General features: G+C 40.9%; 2 protein-coding genes and 1 pseudogene across 3 annotated transcripts; all 3 read right to left on the reverse strand.

Moving 5' to 3' along the window:
• Positions 1–21,106, reverse strand: part of LOC118117163 — a 56,513-nt pseudogene that overhangs the window by 21,639 nt on the left and 13,768 nt on the right.
• Positions 11,396–16,499, reverse strand: LOC118123925 (CD209 antigen-like). Of its 2 annotated transcripts, none has more exons than XM_035181633.2 (7): positions 16,378–16,499; positions 15,862–15,981; positions 15,242–15,340; positions 14,354–15,148; positions 14,100–14,242; positions 12,947–13,056; positions 11,396–12,826 (listed from the first exon to the last, which is right to left on the reverse strand). In XM_035181633.2, the coding sequence occupies exons 2-7, from the start codon at positions 15,965–15,967 to the stop codon at positions 12,688–12,690; spliced, it is 1,392 nt and encodes a 463-aa protein (XP_035037524.2). In that variant the 5' UTR covers positions 15,968–15,981; positions 16,378–16,499; the 3' UTR covers positions 11,396–12,687. The 2 variants fall into 2 exon arrangements, with proteins under 2 accessions (XP_035037524.2, XP_047199569.1); XM_047343613.1 differs by lacking the exon at positions 16,378–16,499 and adding an exon at positions 16,203–16,371.
• On the reverse strand, positions 17,807–19,138 carry LOC118123931 (N-acetylaspartate synthetase-like). The gene has a single exon (XM_035181647.2). The coding sequence runs from the start codon at positions 19,042–19,044 to the stop codon at positions 18,640–18,642; it is 405 nt and encodes a 134-aa protein (XP_035037538.2). The 5' UTR covers positions 19,045–19,138; the 3' UTR covers positions 17,807–18,639.

The following is a 21,106-nucleotide window of genomic DNA, read 5'->3' on the forward strand; positions in this document are numbered from 1 at the left end:
AAGTGTAATTTTAATACAAAAACGAGTCTTTAACGGACAAAACAACTGGGAGCACAAAGGGAGAAAACACAGGAAGCTTACACGGGGGATGCAGAGGTGCAGAGGCTCAGGAGACACTAGATACGAACAACACCGGAGATCAGGACAGGATACCAGGACAGGAGATCACAGACGACAGACCAGAGAACACAACCGACATACGACAATAGACATACGACGACGATCCGACAAGGACAAAGGGAAAAACCGAGGCTTAAATACAGACACACAGGGAAGGCAGGGGCAATTCGACACAGGTGTAACACATGAGGACTGGTGCAGACAATCACAGACAGGAAGTAAAACTAGATATGAGACACAAGAACCCAGACTACAAAATAAAACAGGAAACAGAACCCGGAGTGTGAAAACATGAAACACAGGGATGTACTAATAAACAGAAAACACTTTGGAAACGGAGGAAACTAAACATTGACAAGTACAAAACCCTGACACATGTGGGGGGCCATAAACTTCCTTCTGCAACTTTCGTAGTTAAGTCACAGAAAACATTTGTTCATACTTTCTTCTACATACACATTACACAAATGCAAATTCTGCCAATACACTCTCCAGCAGTCTTTTTAGGCCACTCCTCTATCGGCCACTTCAAGAAGTACGGTCCATTCTGCCATGTGGAATTCTCCTTTAGATCTTCAGGAGTGCCACCTCTTGTAATGATGTCAGCAATGTTCAGATTTCCCGGTATCCACCACCAGTCTTGCACTGGTCCAGCCTTCTGGATCTCACCCACTGTATTTGAGAAGAAGGTCTAGTACCATAGCTTTCTCTTTGAATGGCCCCCAGAACTGTTTGACTGTCAACTAGATGGAACCATCTCTCGATCTCCATTCTTCCATGCTTTTCAACATATTTCCTGATCCTGGCTGCAAAGACAGCTCCACAGATCTCAGCTTTGACTGCTTCTCCCCTTTGATCCAGTGGTGTAAGCTTGGCTTTTGATTCAACAAATCGGACTTCAATTCCTTGACTTGTCTTCCACCTCAAATACATCACAGCTCCATAGGTTTTGTCACTTCCGTCTGAGAATGTGATCCCCCATGGTTTACCTTCCCAGTCAGCTGGTGTGAGGATCCTTTGGAATCTATTCTGTCCAAGCTGCACATACTCTTCAAAAAGCTGAATGGCTTCTTCTCTGAGGCCTTCTGAGAGAGGTTTATCCCAGGTTTCGTGGGTCAGTTTACCACCTCCACCTTCCTGGAACGCTTTCTTAACAAGGATTGCCCCCTTTCTGTTTGGCAGGTGTAACTAAGCCAACTGGGTCGTACAGTCCAGCTACTAGGCTTAGGAGTCCCCTCCTAGTCAGTGGGTTAGGTGTCTCAGGTCTCACCTCCTGTTTGAGAAGATCCTTGCCACCTCTCATCTTCTTTTTCCTTTTGGAAAAGTTAATTGATGTCATCATGTAGAGTTTGTCTTCCTCCACTTGGTACCCAATGCCCAGGGCTTTGTTGTCTTCATCTCTCATTTGATTTTGGAAGAATAAAGGTTTTACTTTGTTTCACTTCCTTTTCTAGTACTTCTGCTTCAGTGCCTCGCCTCCCAATTTGCCCTGACCGGACCCAAGGTTTGAGAAAGAATCCTCCAGCTCTCAAAATCTTCTCAACTCCTGCTGTGATGTTTTTCCAAATTTTGCAGGTCATTGTGGAAGGTTAAGAGGTCATCCACATAACTGTCCTCTTCAAAGACTCGCCGATCGTCCTCGAAGTGAGCAAACATGGGCAGGCTTGCTGTTAACCGCATAGCTACATGTGCAATGCAGCCGGCTGGTTTGTCCCTGATGTTGCCCTACTCATCCTCTGTGGCCACACTGAAGAAATACTGTTGTCCACATTGAAGGTTGTTTATTTCAATTTTATGAAAATCTTTGATGACCAAGCAACCTTCCATCTTCGCACAGGAGCTCCACTTCAGCTGGAAGCTCTTAGGCCTCTCCAGTCCTTTTGGGAAACCCAGCTCAGGACCACAGATTGGATTCACTGTAAGGAACTCACCAGGAGGGGGCACTACTGGCAAACATAAGACACCAGAAAAAATCCTTCCTGCCACTTGAGCAGTCAGTTTAGACCCAATGACCAAACATGGTCAAAGTAAGAAACACATTTCTTTATTATACAAACTCTTATATATCTGGCTCCACTGCCAATGAAGTCAGCAATTTCCCAAACAATCGGTGTGGTTACATCCAAACTTGAATTCAGTTCATTTCTTAGAATTATAGTTTTATTGTGCTAGTATGTGTTTCTCATTTTGAGAACCAAAGATTCCTTTAGAAACAGTTTTGTAAGTAGTTGTTTAGCGAATCCATCTCCAGTAAATCTACAGTCATAAGTAATTACTGGTTTGGCAGTTCAGTCAAAGTCTTTAGGTGCTAGAGAATAAAGGATAAATAGTGAAAAGGATGGATCCATATGTAATATCAGCAGTGTACAATACTGCACAACTCACATTTGATAGATTTTACCTTTGTTCAGCCATATCAGACAAAATTCTTACCTTCGGCAAAGTCAGAAATATATTATATAAAAGAAAGATATCACAAATTTCAAAGATCATTAGATAATGTTTTTGAACTTCAGTGGTTCCAACAGCAGAGTTAAATTACGTTTAAGTTTTACTGTTTTCTTATTTTTTAGATGCAGTATTTGTTTATCAAGTAAAGAATTTCTGTATTGCACTTTGACTGTTATTTCTACTTTCATGTTAATGTACCTGAAACACTAGACAATATATATTTCATATATCAGTTTGCCTGTAATTAGAGACCACTTGTGTGTTGGTCTGAAGTTTACTGACCTGTATCAGTTCGATTAGGATCCCGGTACTCCTCATGACCAGACGTCTACAATAGAATAGTATTAATACACATTATGCAACACATTCCTATCAAAAAAATGTTTGTTGCCTTATTTGCACATTTGTGCATCTTCACCTGTCTCCTGTTGTGCTGTACCCTCTGCGAGATGATGTCATGTCCTCTCTGATTTCCCTGGGCACAAATGCTGCAGATCTGCATCTGATCAACCCGGCAGAAGAAATCCAGAGACTTTTGATAGTGCACGTTTTCCTTCCAGAATCAGAATCAGAATCAGAATCAGAATGTATTTATTGCCAAGTAGGTTTACACCTACCTGGAATTTGCCTTGGTATATAGGTGCATACAATGAACATAAAACATAAAAACACAATAAGTACTACACATAAGAAAAAAACAATATATAAAATAAAAAGATATAAAAGATATAAAAAGTAAAGTAAAAGTAAAAGTAAAATGCAAAATGCAAAATGCAAAACAGGAGTGCAATGTGAATGTGCAATGTGCAATGTAATGTAATGTGTGTTAATGTAACACAGACTTGAGGCATGGGGGCGGGATAAGAGTCCAAGTCAGGTGGGGTCCCGGCCTTGTTGATAAGGCCAACTGCAGCCGGGAAGAAGCTGGTCTTGTGGCGTGAGGTTTTGGTCCTGATGGACCGCAGCCTCCTGCCGGAGGAAGTACCTCAAAGAGTTTGTGACCCGGTGGGAAGGATCGGCCACAATCTTACCTGCACGCCTCAGGGTCCTAGAGGCAAACAGGTCCTGTAGAGATGGCAGATTGCAGCCAATCACCTTCTCAGCAGAACGGATGATACGCTGCAGTCTGCCTTTGTCATTGGCAGTGGCAGCAGTGTACCAGATGGTGATGGAGGAGGTGAGGATGGACTCGATGATGCAGGTGTAGAAGTGCACCATCATTGTCTTTGGCAGGTTGAACTTCTTCAGCTGCCGCAGGAAGTACATCCTCTGTTGAGCTCTTTTGGTGAGGGAGCTGATGTTCAGCTCCCACTTGAGGTCCTGGGAGATGATGGTGCCCAGGAAGCGGAAGGACTCCGCAGTGTCGACTGGGGAGTCTCTCAGGGTGATGGGGGTGGGTGGGGCTGGGTTCCTTCTAAAGTCTTCAACCATCTCCACTGTTTTCAGTTGAGCTTTGAGCTTGTTAAGACTAAAATCTATGTTTTTCTTTGAATATGTGTCTGTGAAGATGGCAATGAAACTGAACTCTAAACAAATGCAGTATGTTGGACAGGGGTGGGGGCAGGGGCAGTTTGGGCTGAAAATGTGGGAAAATGTGCGGCCTTCACATAGTGACTGATAGTAGCCGTTGCTGGCTGGTTTTAATCTTGAAGTTGATTGTTGTGTGGGTGTGTGTGTCACATCGCAGTTCAGTCTTGCACCTGTTTGATAATGCCTGTTTGAGAAGACTGTACATCTGTGGCAGACAATACACTGTACTTTAACTTGTTCTCATACCTAACTTACTATATTACAGCATAAACTCCATTAGCTTTATTTCAAAAATCACACATAGATGAATGCACTGTTTGCTTAAAAAACTGTGACATACCCTTAGAAAGAATTCAAGCAGCGGCCACTAGGGTCTGAAGGACAGATAGGAAAGGCGTTGTTTTGTCTAGAAAATGCGCATGCCATACTGAAAACTCACAAGCTGTCAGCCGACTCAAGGCTTGTTTTAAAACACCAAACCAAACACTGTCAGAATGTGAAGATTTTCCCAGCTACTGTCAAAGGAGGGACGAAACTGGGAGCGGCTCCTCATCATTGGCGGATTCCAGTGCCTTGAGGCTGGGACCAGCCTGTGCACTAGCCACGTGACTCCCCCTCCCAATGAAGTTCTACCTATTATTATAAATATTGCACCTGTCGTCCGCTCGGGGCGACTCTTGACTTCCCCGTCGGTATTAGGCGGCTTGGGGTTGTACGTTGAGTGCCCATAGCTATGTAGTAGCTGTTCATTGCTTCTAAATAAATACTTTTTTGAACCAGACCGACTCTACCTTCTCTACCTAAGGAAAAAAGAACACGACAAGCTCCAGGTTGTTCTGACCACACCAGGTCACCAGATGGTCAATCTCCCACCTGTAGGCGGACTCATCCCCACCAGAGATGAGCCCAATGAGGTGGTGTCAGCTCACGAACTTAAGGAGTTTGACGGACTGGTGACTGGAGGTGCAGCTGTTGGTATACAGGGAGAAGAGTAGAGGGGAAAGAACACAGCCTTGAGGGGAACCGGTGCTTATGGTCCTGGAATCAGAGACATGCTTCCCCAGCCTCACGTGCTGCCTCCTGTCAGACAGGAAGTCTGTGATCCACCTGCAGGTGGAGTCAGGCACACTCAGCTGGGAGAGCTTGTCCTGTAGCAGAGCCGGAATGATGGTGTTGAAGGCAGAGCTGAAGTCCACAAACAGGATCCTGGCGTAGGTTCCTGCGGAGTCCAGGTGCTGGAGGATGAAGTGAAGGGCCATGTTTACTGCATCATCTACAGACCTGTTGGCTCTGTAGGCAAACTGCAGGGGGTCCAGGAGAGGGTCAGTGATGGCTTTGAGGTGGAACAGCACAAGGCGCTCAAAAGCCTTCATCACCACAGAGGTCAGGGCGACGGGTCTGTAATCATTGAGTCCAGTGATCTTTGTTTTTTTGGGGACAGGGATGATGGTGGAGGTCTTGAAGCAGGCTGGTACGTGGCATGTCTCCAGTGAGGTGTTAAAAATGGCTGTGAACACCGGAGACAGCTGATCAGCACAGTGTTTCAGGATTGATGGAGAGACAGAGTCTGGCCCGGCTGCTTTGCGGGGGTTCTGTCTCCTGAAGAGTCTGTTGACGTCCCTCTCCAGGATGGAGAGAGTCGTCACTGTGGTAGGGGAGGAGGGAGGGGGCTCTGAGGTGGGCAGCTGTGGAAAGGCGCAGGCCTTTGCTATGGTGGGGGAGGTGCAGTTGATGGGCTGGAGGGTGGTGTCACAGGGGATGGTGTCAGGACTGTCCCATTGTCTTTCAAAGCGACAGTAAAACTCATTCAAGTCGTTGGCCAGGCGTGGGTCGTTAGTGGAGTGGGGGGCTCTAGGCTTACAATTTGTAATCTGCCTAAGCCCTTTCCAGACAGAGGCAGAGTCATTGGCTGAGAACTGGTGTTTCTCAGAGTACAGACGTTTAGCTTCTCTCACCTCCTTGCTAAACCTGTATTTCGACTCTATAAACTATCTCTGTCCCCACTCCTGAACGCCTCTTCCTTCTCCAACCTTAACTTTTTGAGTTTGGCTGTGAACCAGGGTTTGTCATTGTTGTAACACACCCTGGTGCGTGATGGAACACAGCTGTCCTCACAGAAGTCACAGCCTCTGTGTACTCGTCCAGACTGTTTGTAGCAGTCCTGAACACCTCCCAATCTGTACAGTCCAAGCACGCCTGAAGATCCTCCACAGCTTCACTGGTCCACTGCTTTGAAGTCCTCACAACAGGTTTGCAGAGTTTTAGTTTCTGCCTGTATGCAGGGATCAAATGGACCATGACGTGGTCCGAGAGTCCCAGTGCAGCCCGGGGGACGGCGTGATAGGCACTGTGGTGTAACAGTGATCCAGAATGTTCTCCTCTCTGGTCGGGCATTTAATAAATTGTTTGTATTTGGGGAGTTCGCGGGTGAGATTTCCTTTGTTAAAGTCGCCGAGCACAATAACTAAGGAGTCCGGGTTAGTCCGTTCCACACACAGGATCTGGTCGGCGAGCATGCGTTGTGCCTCTTGCACGTTAGCCTGCGGTGGAATGTAAACACCGACCAGAATGAATGAAACGAACTCACGGGGGGAGTAGAAGGGTTTGCATTTGATAAAAAAATATTCCAGATCAGGAGAACAGTGCTGTTGAATCACTGTCACATCATTGCACCAGCCGCAGTTAGTATAGAAGCAGATTCCTCCACCTTTCGTCTTGCCGGAGAGTTCCGTGTGGCGGTCCGCTCTGAAAAGTTGGAAGCCAGCCAACTGCAGCGCAGAGTCCGGTATCGAACCACACAGCCACGTCTCCATGAAGCACAGGACGGAAGATGAGGAGAAGTCTCTGTTCTTACCAACTAGTAGCTGGAGTTCGTCCAGCTTGTTGCACAGTGAACGCACGTTGGAGAGGAATATACCTGGTAGCGGTGTGCGAAGTCCCCACGGCGAGACGCACGGAACCGGCACATTTATTTCTCCTCCGCTGCTTCACTGTATGTACGAATGTGAGGCACCTTTGACCAGAATATCCAAAATTTCGACAGATGAGGCAATGAAAGTCGGAAATAAATTCTCAGGAGTTATGACCCTGATGTTCATGAGCATTTCTCTGGTGAAAGAGCTCCCGGTTCTTAGGCAAAACACTGAATTAACTAACAAAACCAGACAAAACATCGCGCACCAACACACCGAGGCAGCCGTCCGCGGCGCCATCTTGCAGATCTACCTCATCACACACGTCTTTGTGTTGTCCTCGACAGTGTGGTACTACTGCACATCATACTCATAGTATAGGAGTTGTTGCCGGTCAGGCAGGTCTTCACAGCTGCAGAATGGCATCAAATGTCACAGACTCCTCTCTTTTCAAAATGAGAATTAAAATGCAATTACCACATCAAGTAATAACAGTATGTATACTACATGTGCAAGATGTTAGCCTGGTTCTGAACCAGAATGATTGGACTAATTGTCAGACGATGCTGTTCGCTAAAGAAGGCCGTGTGCTGAAGTATTCATAACATAGACACTGTCTCTTTACTTTGATGCTGAGTAATAAGCTAACAACCCCATTTTAACCTGTTATTGTCAATAATAACAATGATCATATTAATATTATTCCAAATTTATTTATTTCATGATTATATTCTGATTTATCCAATATTGAACACTTTGGGGCTCCATATCTATTAGATGTGTCATCAGCATCATCACAGCTTGGGCTACGAAAATACAAAAAAAAACCTGAATGAAAGATCACGTGGGAATAGACAAACGATGACAAATTGCACTGAGGGAAAATGTAAGATCCAAGGTATTCCAATATTTGAGCACTTTATATTTTAGTCATTATTAAGAGTCTGTATTTCTAAAAGAATATTCCAACAGTTTTTTCAAAGTAAGAGGCCCCATTTCCAAAGTATTGCACAGTCTTCAATACTCAAAACTGAGGTCAGGAAGTCTAATATAAGAAATAAAGATAAGAAATAAAGTGAAGACGGCTGTCCTTCGAAGACGGGTCCCACTCGTAGGCAAACTGGTCACAGTCCCATCTGAAAGAATAATAATAGCAACTGATCATTCATTGAAGCTCCAACTAGCCACAGCAGACATGTCAAGCTTGGACTCACTGCTGTTGTGTGTGCAGAGCTATATGAGTTTAAATTAAAATTTAAAGAGGCAGTATTCTCCATCTTTTTTCTAGCTTTACATATATCAAAACCTATATCAAAACATAAAGAGATACAATGTAATGAATGCATTTAATTTGATTTTACCTGCTCTAATGTAAAGCGCAACCATTTGCATGTCCAGCTAACAACCTGCAGCATTTTCATTGCAAAACTTTCATTATGTACAACAGAGAACAATTCATTTAGCAGTTTTCAATAACAACCATTATCCTACTAATTGATGTTAGCATTTAGTCATATAATAACAACATTTAGACCATTGGTTCAGCACTTTAGACAAGTTGATCCATATCCATTAGCAGGTCCTCTGCAAAAGAAACTTTCATTTATAATAGAATCATTTCTTTAAAGAAAATTCTTGATCAGGTAAATGGTAAGCAAAATAGCTTTACACTTGAAGCCAAAATAATTTATCTGTTGAATCTTTGTCATGGAATTTAGACACAAGACTCACATTCAGCCTGCAAAGTGTTGGAAAAGGTACAGAGCTGAAGTGCAAGTCTGCAAGGTAGTTTATCAAGATCCAGCTGATTTTATCATGATCTACATTAAGTCTGTACAACCATTTGAAAATACTTTTACTGAAGTACCTAAGTAAACACTCTTGCATTACATGTGCAGCAAGAGCCAGACGTTATGAATGCCAAAATTCACATTGTTGTTGCGTCCGTGACTCTGTTGGTTGGAGTGATTACTTGTAAAGTGCAATATTTGTAAATTATAAAACATTTGGATTCATGTTTAAATTGTGGTCAGTTTTTCCTTGTTTAGGTATTTTGCCTTCTCTTGTGTTGTTCCTCTCCTCAATGCATCGAGCATCAATAAAATGCTTCTGCAGACACCTGGGTCTCTTGAGCGTTCATCCAGCTGCTGACAAGATTTTTCCATCAGTTATTGGACATAATCTGGGGTTTTGCAATATTTGCCATTAACATGTAACAAGATTGACTAACAAAAAAGTTGCAATTTCAACTGGGAAAATTGCTTTTGGACTGGGCTACTTTAATTGTGGCCCGTGTACAGCATATAAAGACAACCTGTACTGTTTGGCTAGTATTAAGTATCAGTCTAATAAACTGTATAAAGTATTGATTCAAAATTCTCAGGGCTCAGAGAGAAATGGGAAAATGTCATAATAAAAATAAAGATTTCTGACCTGAAAGAATTACCTGGTGAATAAATGTTTGTAGAGCTCAAAGTTGAGAGAGTCTTTTGAGAGGTTCATCCACTGATCAGCCATTAACTGTATATAAAGATGGGCAACATAACTGCTCCCCAAAACTGAAGCCAAATCATCTGAATCCCCTGGTGGCTGGTATAGGTCATATACCCCACCTTCTCACGTTAGTGGATGGGACACGGCCAAGCTTAAAGGACAAAGTGCACATTAAATTAATTAATCACAAAGATGTATCTGTATTGTCGGGTGTTCTTATCACACTGATGTATGTTGAGGTTTGCATGTCTCTGATAAGTTTGCTTTTAAGAAGTTATCTGAGGCAATAAAAATCTCATGATAGCTGCTGACTTGTGTTTGGTCAAGCATGTGTAGTGGCAGGACCTTGATGCAGATGGTTTTAAAGATTTGATAGAATTGGTTGAGTTTATGGTTCCATGATGACAGAAAATATGACTTCAGAAAATATATGATTATAACAAGTGAACTGTGCACTTCATTATCATGTGTTGAAAAACTAAATGATATGACTGATTTGTAAAAGAATGAATGGGCCAATATGTGTGTGTTATTCTCAGTGTGAAGTCTAACCTACCATTCATTTGTTCCCCTTTCTTTCTTCTTTCTATTTTTGAGGCTGAGACTTTTTATGGCACCTTTCATTTGAGAAGTGTGAGTTGCTCCCTGACAGCTGTGGGCCAAACTAAGATCTCTTCACCTACCTGTTTGAATGGGTAGGGGAGTGAAGATTCTAGATAGACAGACAGTACCTGTATGTGTGCGTGCATGCATACGTGCGTGTGTGTGTGTGTGTGTGTGTGTGTGTGTGTGTGTGTGTGTGTGTGTGTGTGTGTGTGAGCGTGTGTGTGTGTGTGTGTGTGTGTGTGTGCGATAGACTCCATCTTCCAGGCGCTCTGTGAAGGTGGTCTGGAGAGGAATGAGTGGGATGTCTATGTCAGGTCATATGGTGGAGGAGATTTAGGTGATAAAGAGATCAGACTCCTCTTCTTTCAACACTGTATACTGTTTATCAATTTAGGTGTTTATCTTATCAAGCAGAGTGGGTTGAGCTTTGATGCTGTGGTACCATGACGATAAATGAATGTCAAAGTAGCTTTCTCAGTAATATGACCGACCATAACAATCCTTAAAAATGCATATATATTTACTGCCACTAGATGTCAATCTAGAGCACCAGCATCTTGGACCGAAACCTCAACCTCACTGGTGAGACGTGTGAATTGGTAGTGCAAAAGAATGCATGTTCATTTATGACCAGAAAGGCCTGTCATAGAATTCTCTGTATCTATTCATCCCCGCACAATGTTTTAAAGATGATTCTGAACATTTATTTTGATCCTGACATTGGGCGAGAGGCGGGGTTCATCCCGGACAGGTCACTAGTGTATCGCAAGGCTGACATACATAGACAAATAACCATTCACACTCAAATTGACACCTATCGTCAATTTAAAGTCTTCAATTTACCTCACCCCAATCTGCATGTCTTGGTACTGTGGGGGGAAGCCAGAGGAAACCCTCCCAGAAACAGGTAGAACATGTAAAGACCCCAGTCAACCCAGGATTCAGGAAGAGAACCTTCTGAGGTTAGACCACTGACCACTATACCACCTAGCCGCTCCTCCTTGAGAACAACTGCCATAATTAATACCGTCTAAAGATTTAGTGTATAATATCTACACATAATAGCTTCATGTGCAGTTTCCAAGGTTCTTCTACATACTGATACACTCTCAGAGTGATTTAGTTGACAAATTCTAGAAAGTGAATTATTTAGTCAGCAATCAGTTGATTGTATGCTTGAAAATGTAAAATTTGTTTCTTTAGAATGCAGAATGTTTTACAAAAGGAATTGAATTGAAAGCACAGCACAGTCTTTTTCACATGTACATCTCAATAGTAAAGCACCAATTCAATGGATATTAATGATGCAGTAGTAATAGAGTATAGTCTATGTTTATGACTAAGGCTGTTATCCCAGAATCAGTGTTATCCACATGTGCAGTTTGTGCTAGTGGTCACACAAGAAGCAACAACAACTGAGTACAAAATAGCCAACATCAGTAGATTAACACTTTAAGAGTACAGCACATGGGAAATGCATTCATTAGTCATAGAGTCAAGTGATTACAATAAGTGCAGTATGTCAATCAAATCAACTTGACATAATCTGAAAGTGTATTTTTCTATAAATGGTTAACTGTAAACTATATATCAATCATCATGCATTGAATTATTTTAGTAAATATCAAATCATCACAGATATAAATTACTTGTTACCCTTCATTACTATTAAACAGTTTCCACAGTGTGTACAGATATCTATGGAAACCTCAGTCACCCTTTAACCAAGCTGTTCCAAACAATTTACGTCAACCTGTGTCTGCTCCACTTTTATCAGCTGGGTCTTCTGCTATATCCAACTTAATAATACATTACTCACTGCGCATCACTCCATTTCAAGATTTGGCTGTGAGCAATGCTGTGTACCTTTGTGTAAGATGGTCACACGATATAGATTTCTAAGCAAACACTGACTTTGTTTACATGCGTCAATATTCCGACATTTACCTGATTAAGACAGCAGTCTAAATCAAACAATGCTGTGTAAACAGCATTTTCTGATTACTGAGCCGGAATAAGGTCGTACAAAAGGACATAGCATCAATCGAATTGAGTGTATTCCAACCTTAGTCACATCATGTAGACATGAATAGGAGTTCTTCACAGCATTTTGTGAAATTGACATTCAACAGTTACCAGCTGCTTGAAGATGCATGTCCTGTTCACAGGACGGCTGCCACTATGAAGAAGGAGGGAGAAAGTAGTATGCTATGCATTTTAAGAGGAATGGATATTATGAAGGGTTTGGATGGGCGCAAATATTGCAATGGGGATATTTTCAAAAAGGTTGCGTAAAAGTCAGATGTATGACGTAGTATTAATATTCTTAACGCAACTCATCTAAACACCATAATCAAATGATTGTCTTATTCTGAATAAGTTCAATATTTGGAATATTGGTGTCCATGTCAATTTTGTCACTGTGATTAATATTGTCATTATTTACAATGTACTGACAGCAGTCCCCAATGTTTATTCTCTCTACACTAAACTGAGAGTGATTATCAAGATTACAGTTATTAGTGTCAGGCACGTAGCCAACATTAACCAAAGCACTGCCCATACAGGAAAAACACTACATTTCACAGATCCAGTTTTGTTCTAAAGTACAGTTCTCGTCATTCCATTCGCCTTTCCCTGACGCACGGTGCCAGAACTCCACACAGTCCTGGTCTGTCCTTTTATGGCTGTTGGGCTGGCCTGCACCCCAGAACCTGTAGGACAAGGAGAGACAGCCACAAAAATAATTAATGCTGCCCTGTCATTGGCTTCAAGAAGTCAACATTACCTACTTTTTGTTTTGTATATTAAGAGATGTGCGTTGACTTTCTTACGCTAAGGTCAGTGGTGTCCCGTCCACCCATTTCCACTCGCCCTCTACTCCTTCATCAGCCAATCCAATCCAGACTTCTCTGTCACTTCCAAACAAGCCATTGATGAAGTTCTATGTTGGAAGCATCGTGCAATTAAAAGTTATTGACGTCTATTCAGGAAGTAAATAAGTAAACAAGTTATTTTCTATCAAATATAAAGCTTAGATAATACTGTACTCTTGTGTGGAAAATAGTGTCAAGTGTCAAATGTTCAATTATTATAGTATTCAAATGAAGAATTCACATTAAGGGAACTGATAACCACAATTGTGTGAAATGTGGTTGGACTGTTTGACCCTGGTGGATGTTTATGCTATTTGTGGATTCATCGTATGAGCAAACCCTTTCACATACTCCCATATGAAAATGTTGATTAGTTGAGCTGTAACAATGTCAAATACTCTCAAATGAACATGGTGATAGTTTAGCACATGGCAGTGCAGATGATCCACATCATGGATTATGATAACAACTAGAATGCTTAGACATACAATATGCCAACTTATATATTACTGTCAATGTAATATGACAATCCTTCCATCAATACAATTGTCATTCCTGTTCCCTTCATCTCTGTCAGATATATGGTGTATGTTTTCCCTGTTGATTGGGTAGTTTTTTGTAGTCTCTCCTAACTTTGTCAAGTGTGTAAGATTTAGGTGAAAGGGATCTAGTGGCAGAAATTGACTGTAAAATAATCCTAGTGATGTTTTACTAGTGTGTTTCATCTAAATTGTATGAATTGTTGTTTTCTTTATCCTAGAATGAGCCTTTATGTTTAAATACTTTATATTTATATCTGGAGCAGGTCCTCTCCATGGAGGCCACCATGTTTTTTTTTCTACAGTAGTAAACTAAACACCTTTTGAGTTTTTATAACAACTGAAGTCTACCACAGGTTCTCTTTCATGTTTGGAAGGGGAGGGTGAGGTGAGGGGTATTCAGCTGCAACATGAAACTTCACCACTAGATGTCACTAAACTCTACACACTGAACCTTTAAGGGCAGATGATTTCACATCTTGTTAAATCCTATGAGGCAAACAGATTTGTGAATATGGACAATACAAATGAAATTTGATTTGTTGATCGATGATCCTCATGGAAAAACGCACCATTTCATTTTGGCTTGTGATGATTGCCAGGTCTGCTCCTTTGCTTTGACAGTATTCTCTGCTTTTCTGCCAGCTTTTCTTGCCACTAGAAGTGTAGTAGCAGCTGTTCTCGAACTTCTGCCAGCCATTGATACACTTCTTATCTGTACATGTACGATAATGATTCAACAATAATCAAGCAGTGAGACAAAAGTGTTCAAGCGCTGAGATGAAACTTTAACATATAGGATTTTTGGTCAGTTCTTTCTACGTACCTTGCATTGTCTTGTTCATTTTGTCAACTAGGCCCTGGAGATAATCTCTCTCTGCAGTCAGGTTGCTGATTTTCACCATCAGCAGTTCTCTCTCTGCAGTCACATTATTAATGCTGCTTTCAAGCTCTTTTTTTTCCTGAGCCAACAACTCGTAATTAGCCCGCAATATGTCTGTTGCTTTTTTAAGAGAGTTGAAAGTTTCCTGAAGAGTGTCTCTTTCTGTCGTTAGGTTTTGGTGAGTGTCTGCTAGCGTGTCCTTTTCACCGGTAGATGCGTTGTATCTCTCCTGTAAATGTTCTATGTCTTTAATCAAGTCATTGTAACTCATCTGCAGTTTCTCTTTAGATCTGGTGACATTATTGAATTTGTTATGTAAATTGTCCCTCTCCCTGCTCACCGAGTCACGACTGCCCTGTAACTCATCTTTACGTTTGACCACTGTGTCATATTGTTTTTGTAACAGATCTTTGGCTGCAGACAAGACATTGTAATTGGTATCCAACCGGCTTTTACTGTCTCTCAGCTGTTCAATGTTTTTGTTCAAAGCACTGTTAGTGGTCTCTAACTGGCTTTGGCTGAGCTTTAGTTTGTTCGTTTCTTCGCTCAGCAAATTGTTATTTGACTCTATTTGGTCTCTCTTTTGAGATAAAACATTGTTATCTTTCTGTAACTGAATCCGTTTGGCTTCAATATCCTGTTTCTCTTTCTGCACTGACTTCAGGCTGTCCTGCAGGTTATCTTTCTCTTTGTCCATGACTTTTACATTGTCTTGATGTTCTTTTTCGACTTTTTGATCTGCCAGAGAGGAGAGATTGTATGTTGTCAATCAATAGATTCACCAACATATTTTGGCAACTTTTTTAAACACACACAAAGACGTGGACTTACAGTGGATGCTCTGACCTATGATACCGGCCAGCAGGAGAACACAGAGGAGCCCGAGGCAAACTGTGGCAACCCTGTAGGAACTGTTCCTCAACACAAACTCTGAGTGAGAGCGGAAACAGAAACTTGAATTTCATGAAGTGATCTAGGGAACTTGTGGTTTTGTGTTCCATCTGGTTTGAATCTTACTGGGATTGCAAAATATTGTCCAGAAGATACATTTCCAGCAAAATTCGTAAACAAAAATCGTTGTTGGTAAAATGTTATTTTAGAAACAGACATCATCATCATTATTATTATCATATGTTATTATTGTTATCTACAAACAAAACATTACATACAAACATAAATATCTTTATACTGTATAATTTGTACAACAAAAAGACAAACCAAATGATCTGTCAAGAGAATAATGGCTATACCTTGAGTTGGGTGATTGAATCATTTCTCAGGGCAAAATGTTTTATATTATTTATATTTTTTTACACCCAATGATTTGGAAATTGAATCAGTAAATAAGTAGACAGGAGTGGTTAGTCCTGGAAGTTAAATATCAGAAAAATCAAAACACTCTCGTGGTATACATCATCATCTTGATAACAAAAAAGCTCTTATTTCATTACCTGAATTGCGGGGGCTGCTGCCATCCCCGAGCAACTGCTTATAGCCAATTTTACTTTCTTCAATGTCCATGTTTGTCACAGTAGAAGCATGGTACTGGACAGTCATCTTTGCAATGGAGTCTTACCAGAAAAAAAAAACAGTTGCATTAGATTCTGAAATAGCTCAGTTTTCAGTATAATTCCTATAAAAGCAGCATCCCTTCATTTATTTCCTTTATTGTGGCCTTTGTGGTAAACTTGTGGTAAAGTTTAACCTTCCATGTCTTGATTCTAGAAAAAGTGCAAAATAGGATAATATTAAATTACACTTCAAGAATTTAAGAGAAACAAATAAACCTTACCTGTGTTTGGAGAGATGATAACAGTCAAAGAATTGTAAAGTGGAGTTATTTGGTTTTGAGCAGTTTCAGAAACTAAAACCAAACCTTTTGTCTTCGTGTAACTTCGCCCTGCACTTTATAAATCGTATATAAACACTTTCTTTGAGATCATGGGTAATAAAGGAATGACACTCACTTGTAATGAAAGCGCGACACAAAGCAGCAGCAGCACCTATTTGCTAATTCCACAAAATGAAGCCCATAAAAAGGTTTTGAGGAAGAACAGATTTCAGATACTGCAAATATGCTGAATGGGCAGTTTTCATTGCCCTCACTTTGATTAGTCCAAGTTTCGCTGCAGCATCCATTTCCTGATTCAGTGACACATAATAGTTCCAAGTTGAGTTTCTTTCCAGAACAGGAATGAAAAAAACAAGAGGTTCACTATTGGTCATAGCAGTAAGTTAATGTTGTAGGTGTCTCAGAATGCAAACATTCCTGTTTAGTTTTTGTATCATCAAAATGCAGTCTTCACCCCACAAGTGTCAATCCACATAAACTTGCACCTGCTTAGGCCTCTCCAGTTTCCTGTAAGTACAATGTTGTATGTAGGTCTATGCAGGTCAACATACACAGTAACATATAAGCTTTTAAGACCCTGATACCTCCTCCATTTCACTCACATTCAGCTGAACTGAAAAGTAAATTGTTATAGTTACAAACTAACTCATAGCTGCAGGGACGCTAACAGATTAGAAGTTATGTGTTTAATATCATAGTGCATTATCTGTGTTAATCATCATCTTGATAAAATACAAACTACAGTGCAAAAAGACAGAGGATGACACTTTCCCACTACTGCTGACAGCAACAAGTCTTAGTTTCCACTGAGCAAGTCAACTTAAGTCAGAGTAAGAGGAAGTGAGGAGCCCTGACAGAGCTGCTCATCCCTTACAATGTTCTCTTATCTCATCCCAGCACTTGTGTTTCTGTCAGTCAGTTCACATCTGAAGAAGAGCCACACACAGATGACTGTTTACACACCAAAATATAAGCCACAAAATAAAAAGAGAAGGTTATTTGGTTCATTAGAAAGTTTGCAAAAACAGCAACAAAAAAAAACTGCAGGGCTTTGTGAATATGGGCATAACTATGCAAGTGAGATTTGTTTTCAAATAATTTACTTCTTTGAAGTGACACTGTTTTACACCAGATCAGGTTTTTCGCCCTTGAGTGCACTTTTCACAGAAACTTTTAACAGGGTTAATGTGCAACCATGAGCTGTAGGGTTTAAAGAATGTGAGCATTTAGGAGGAAGGAGAGTCTAAGGAAAGTTAGGAAATAGAATTTGGAGTTAAGTTAGAATATTGTAGTCTGTGCTGTTTTGGCTTGTATCTGTCTCCGGGGAGTTTCTCGTCTTTATTAAAATATAATTATATGTACATATAATTAATCTAATCAGTTATACCATTGAGCTCAAATTCGATTATGTAAGACAAATGCACATACAAAAGACAATATACTGTGTATTTAGAAACAAATTATTTCATCATTTATGCAAATAGGGTTATATGAAGGGATAGTAATTAGTCATCTCACATAATAATTGAAACAAAAGGTCAAATTTATTTTATATATACATTGCACATCTGTCAACACAGATGGCAATTCCCCCAAATCGTCAAATCTATACAACAAAATAAAAGTTTTCACACTGAGAGACACTTTTAGCTCTGAATTAGACACCCAAAACAAAAAAACGGCATAAGTTGAAGTGAGCTTCTTTAATACTACTAGAGTACAAATTTACATGTGGCTAAACTGTAGTGGTAATGAGCAGCTGAATGACAGGAAGGAAAGAGATCACTTTAAATCTTGACAGCTTTTCGGTGAAAATGAGTAGATAAGAATGAAATCAAATTTATTGTGAAGAAGCGGAATAGACTTTGGCCCTTAAACCCGAGCGGGAAGTAAAACGCCATGGAAGCAGTTGTATGAATTAGGTTTTCTTGATACAAATGACTGATCTTAACTAAAGACAGAACATATTGTCTTTCAACCATCTGCTTCTCTAGATAGAATTTCATAAAACAACCCTGCCCTCTTTGTATGTTTTGAGGACATGGTCATTTTGGTTGATAAACATTTATTGGTACGCTCAAAGAACAAAGCTATCCAGGGGTTCAGTTGATTGATCTGTACAGTGTGAGAACAAAAGCCTCTGACTTTGCAGATATCTGATTAAACATGTGATTAAAACATGAAAATGCACATTGTGTGTCTTGCTGACAACACACAACTCTATTGTCGTGCCTGAGAGAGGACAGGCATTATTTGTTGATCAAAAAAGGACATAGACATAGACCAAGTAGTTGAAGAGACGAGCAATGCTGTTGTTTCCCTGGATATTCTCAAAATGTTCTCCTCTGTACTGTCACTGAGGTCAGTGTTGATTCATTTAGCAATTTTGCACATCCAGGCTGTAGTAGTGATGGCGGACTTTGTAGAAAATCTTTTCCATTAAGGACCATCCCGCTCCAGGTGTGACGTACCCATTGGTGACCCCCACACAGCGGAAACCCAGACGCTGGTAGAGGTGGTGGGCAGCTGGTGTGTACGCTGTGGTTCCCAGCACAACAGTAGAGTAACCGTGAGCAGCAGCAAAGTCCAGAACTTTCAGACCCAGCGCAACCCCGACCCCACACCGCCGAAACCTCCGGTCAACAGACATCCTCTGCAGCTCGACAGCACCACTTGACCTCTGCTGGCCCACTGCTGCCACGAGACCCACCACTTTGTCTTCCAGCACTGCAACCCACAGACAGGAGTCTGAGGTGGAGGGCAAGGACATAATGTGAAACATGGTGCATACAAGATATGAAAATAACCAGGAAAAAACTAATCATCTATTTTAGAACACGTATCATGTAGGAAGATCAGCCGGTCGTCTCTGTTAAAAGTTATAATTTAGTATAAGCTTTACAAATAATGTCATATTTAATCTTTTGGCTCATCAGCTCCACACTATCATAAGTATCAGGACTTTGAATCAATTGTGCAATAAATTGAGTCTATTCTGTAGAAGGAATCAGATCGACTTGGAGGAAATTGCCTGTTTTGTGGAGGAGTAAATGTTTGGTAGTGGTGTGCCAGGGTAACATCATACCTGCTATTCAAATGGGTTTTGTATTTTCTCAAGAAACAATGAGATTTGTTCAAGATTTTGGATCTAGCATGCATGGATAAAACTACTTGCTGGTTACTTTAGAGTATTATTTCTCTTTCTAATTAAATTACAACTTTATTCTGGTAATATCACTTTTTTCTCATTAAATCACAACTTTATTCTCAAAATATTGCGACTTTATTCTCAAATTCACATATTTTTATCTTCAATATCACTGGAGGAGCTGGAGTCAATCCCAGCTGACGTTGGGCAAGAGGCAGGGTACAACTTGGGCAGGTTGCAGTCATATCACAGGGCCAACATAGAGAGACAAACAACCATTCACACTCAATTGTACTCCTACAGGAAATATAGAGTGTCCAATTACATAATCTTCCATCTGCATGTCTTTGGACTGATAAAATGGCACCAAGATGAAAAACAAGAGTAGCCTGGGTCTTACATTGGATCTGTCATTTAACACATCAGAAGCTGAGACCAGGGCTTTACCTAATGAAGGGTTACAGTAGAAGCGATAATGTTTCCTCTGAAGTGCAGGGCTGATTATTTGACTCAACTGACATCAGACCTGTGATATGGACTAACTTCAAATGAGGTGAGCAGATTAGAACTGAATAGGAGATGTGAAAAGAAGCAGATGGCATGTCCTGACTGTTTCACATTCTGTTGCACAATGTGGGTGTGATAACATCAGGTGTTTCAAAAAAATGTTCCTTGAGATGTACCATCACTGAAAGTCTGATGTAATAGGTGAAGGCCTGTTTCAGTACATACTGCATGTAAAACTTAAATGAAATGATAAAGTAAGGGATTGTACCTGATGATTTCCTGTAGAACCCCTCAATGTCCCTCATGTCTCTGCTCATGGCCTGTTTCAGGTAACCATGGATCACACGCATGCTGTAGAAGTAGCGACAACCCAGCACAACAGCTGGGACGAGCGCTATCACCCACCAACACATGGTGATGACAAAACATAGAACTGGTAGAGGAGAGATATGGAGTGTGAACATTGAAACAACCAACTGAAACAAGCACAAAGCTGAGGCCAACAACACATTTCAACTAAACAGTGCATGCAATTAAATCTGTAATACTGCAATCGATCTTTCACACTCTATTATTAAGATGTGTCTTAAAAAGAAAAACACAGACAGCTGATCTCGGCTTGGTCTTTCATATAGTTGCTAGGTTAATACCAGATGGCCACAAGTATTCTACATAGAGACATTGTATTTTATTGTACAATACTGACTTATTAGCAATTTTAGAGTTATGAACTCAGACTTATTTTTGCAGTAGTTAGGTTTAACTAGATCTCTTTAAACCAGTGTTCTTGATCTTATTTCAAGATTTCTGGGCTAAAATGACAGTGGACAAACTGACAGCTTTTAAAACATCTTAACAAGTGAAAATAATTTACTGCACTGGCAATCAAATTTGCTTGTTTTGAGTAAAACCTGCGTATATCTGGACAGCTTCTAAGTTGACAGGGCACTGTGCACTGGGGCTTGGGGCTCCTGATCTCTCACTGCATGAAAAGAAGAATTTGTGTCAGTTAGTGCCCCTGTAAATTTCTGTGGATGTTCAGGTTAATGACAGGAATTCACAGGAATCTGCAGGCAGCACAGAAAACCGCCAGGAACTGCCGGGAATTGATGTGGGGTTCCAGTTTTGGGCAGTTTTACAAGCCTGACAAGCTTGGCAGTTGACCCCCCTGCCCCTAGGTCTATGGGGG

This window comes from Hippoglossus stenolepis, chromosome 2 (genome assembly GCF_022539355.2).
Source record: "Hippoglossus stenolepis isolate QCI-W04-F060 chromosome 2, HSTE1.2, whole genome shotgun sequence".
Taxonomy (NCBI): Eukaryota; Metazoa; Chordata; class Actinopteri; order Pleuronectiformes; family Pleuronectidae; genus Hippoglossus; species Hippoglossus stenolepis.

What these genes read in the sequence shown, in the direction of transcription:
- LOC118123931 (XM_035181647.2), bottom strand. Translation starts at nt 19,044, where the DNA reads ATGTTTCACATTATGTCCTTGCCCTCCACCTCAGACTCCTGTCTGTGG.
- LOC118123925 (XM_035181633.2), bottom strand. Translation starts at nt 15,967, where the DNA reads ATGACTGTCCAGTACCATGCTTCTACTGTGACAAACATGGACATTGAA. An exon ending in AATGAACAAGACAATGCAAG is followed by an intron (nt 14,243 to 14,353) that starts GTACGTAGAAAG and finishes GTACATGTACAG; the next exon opens with ATAAGAAGTGTATCAATGGC. An exon ending in GGGACACCACTGACCTTAGC is followed by an intron (nt 12,827 to 12,946) that starts GTAAGAAAGTCA and finishes CTTGTCCTACAG; the next exon opens with GTTCTGGGGTGCAGGCCAGC.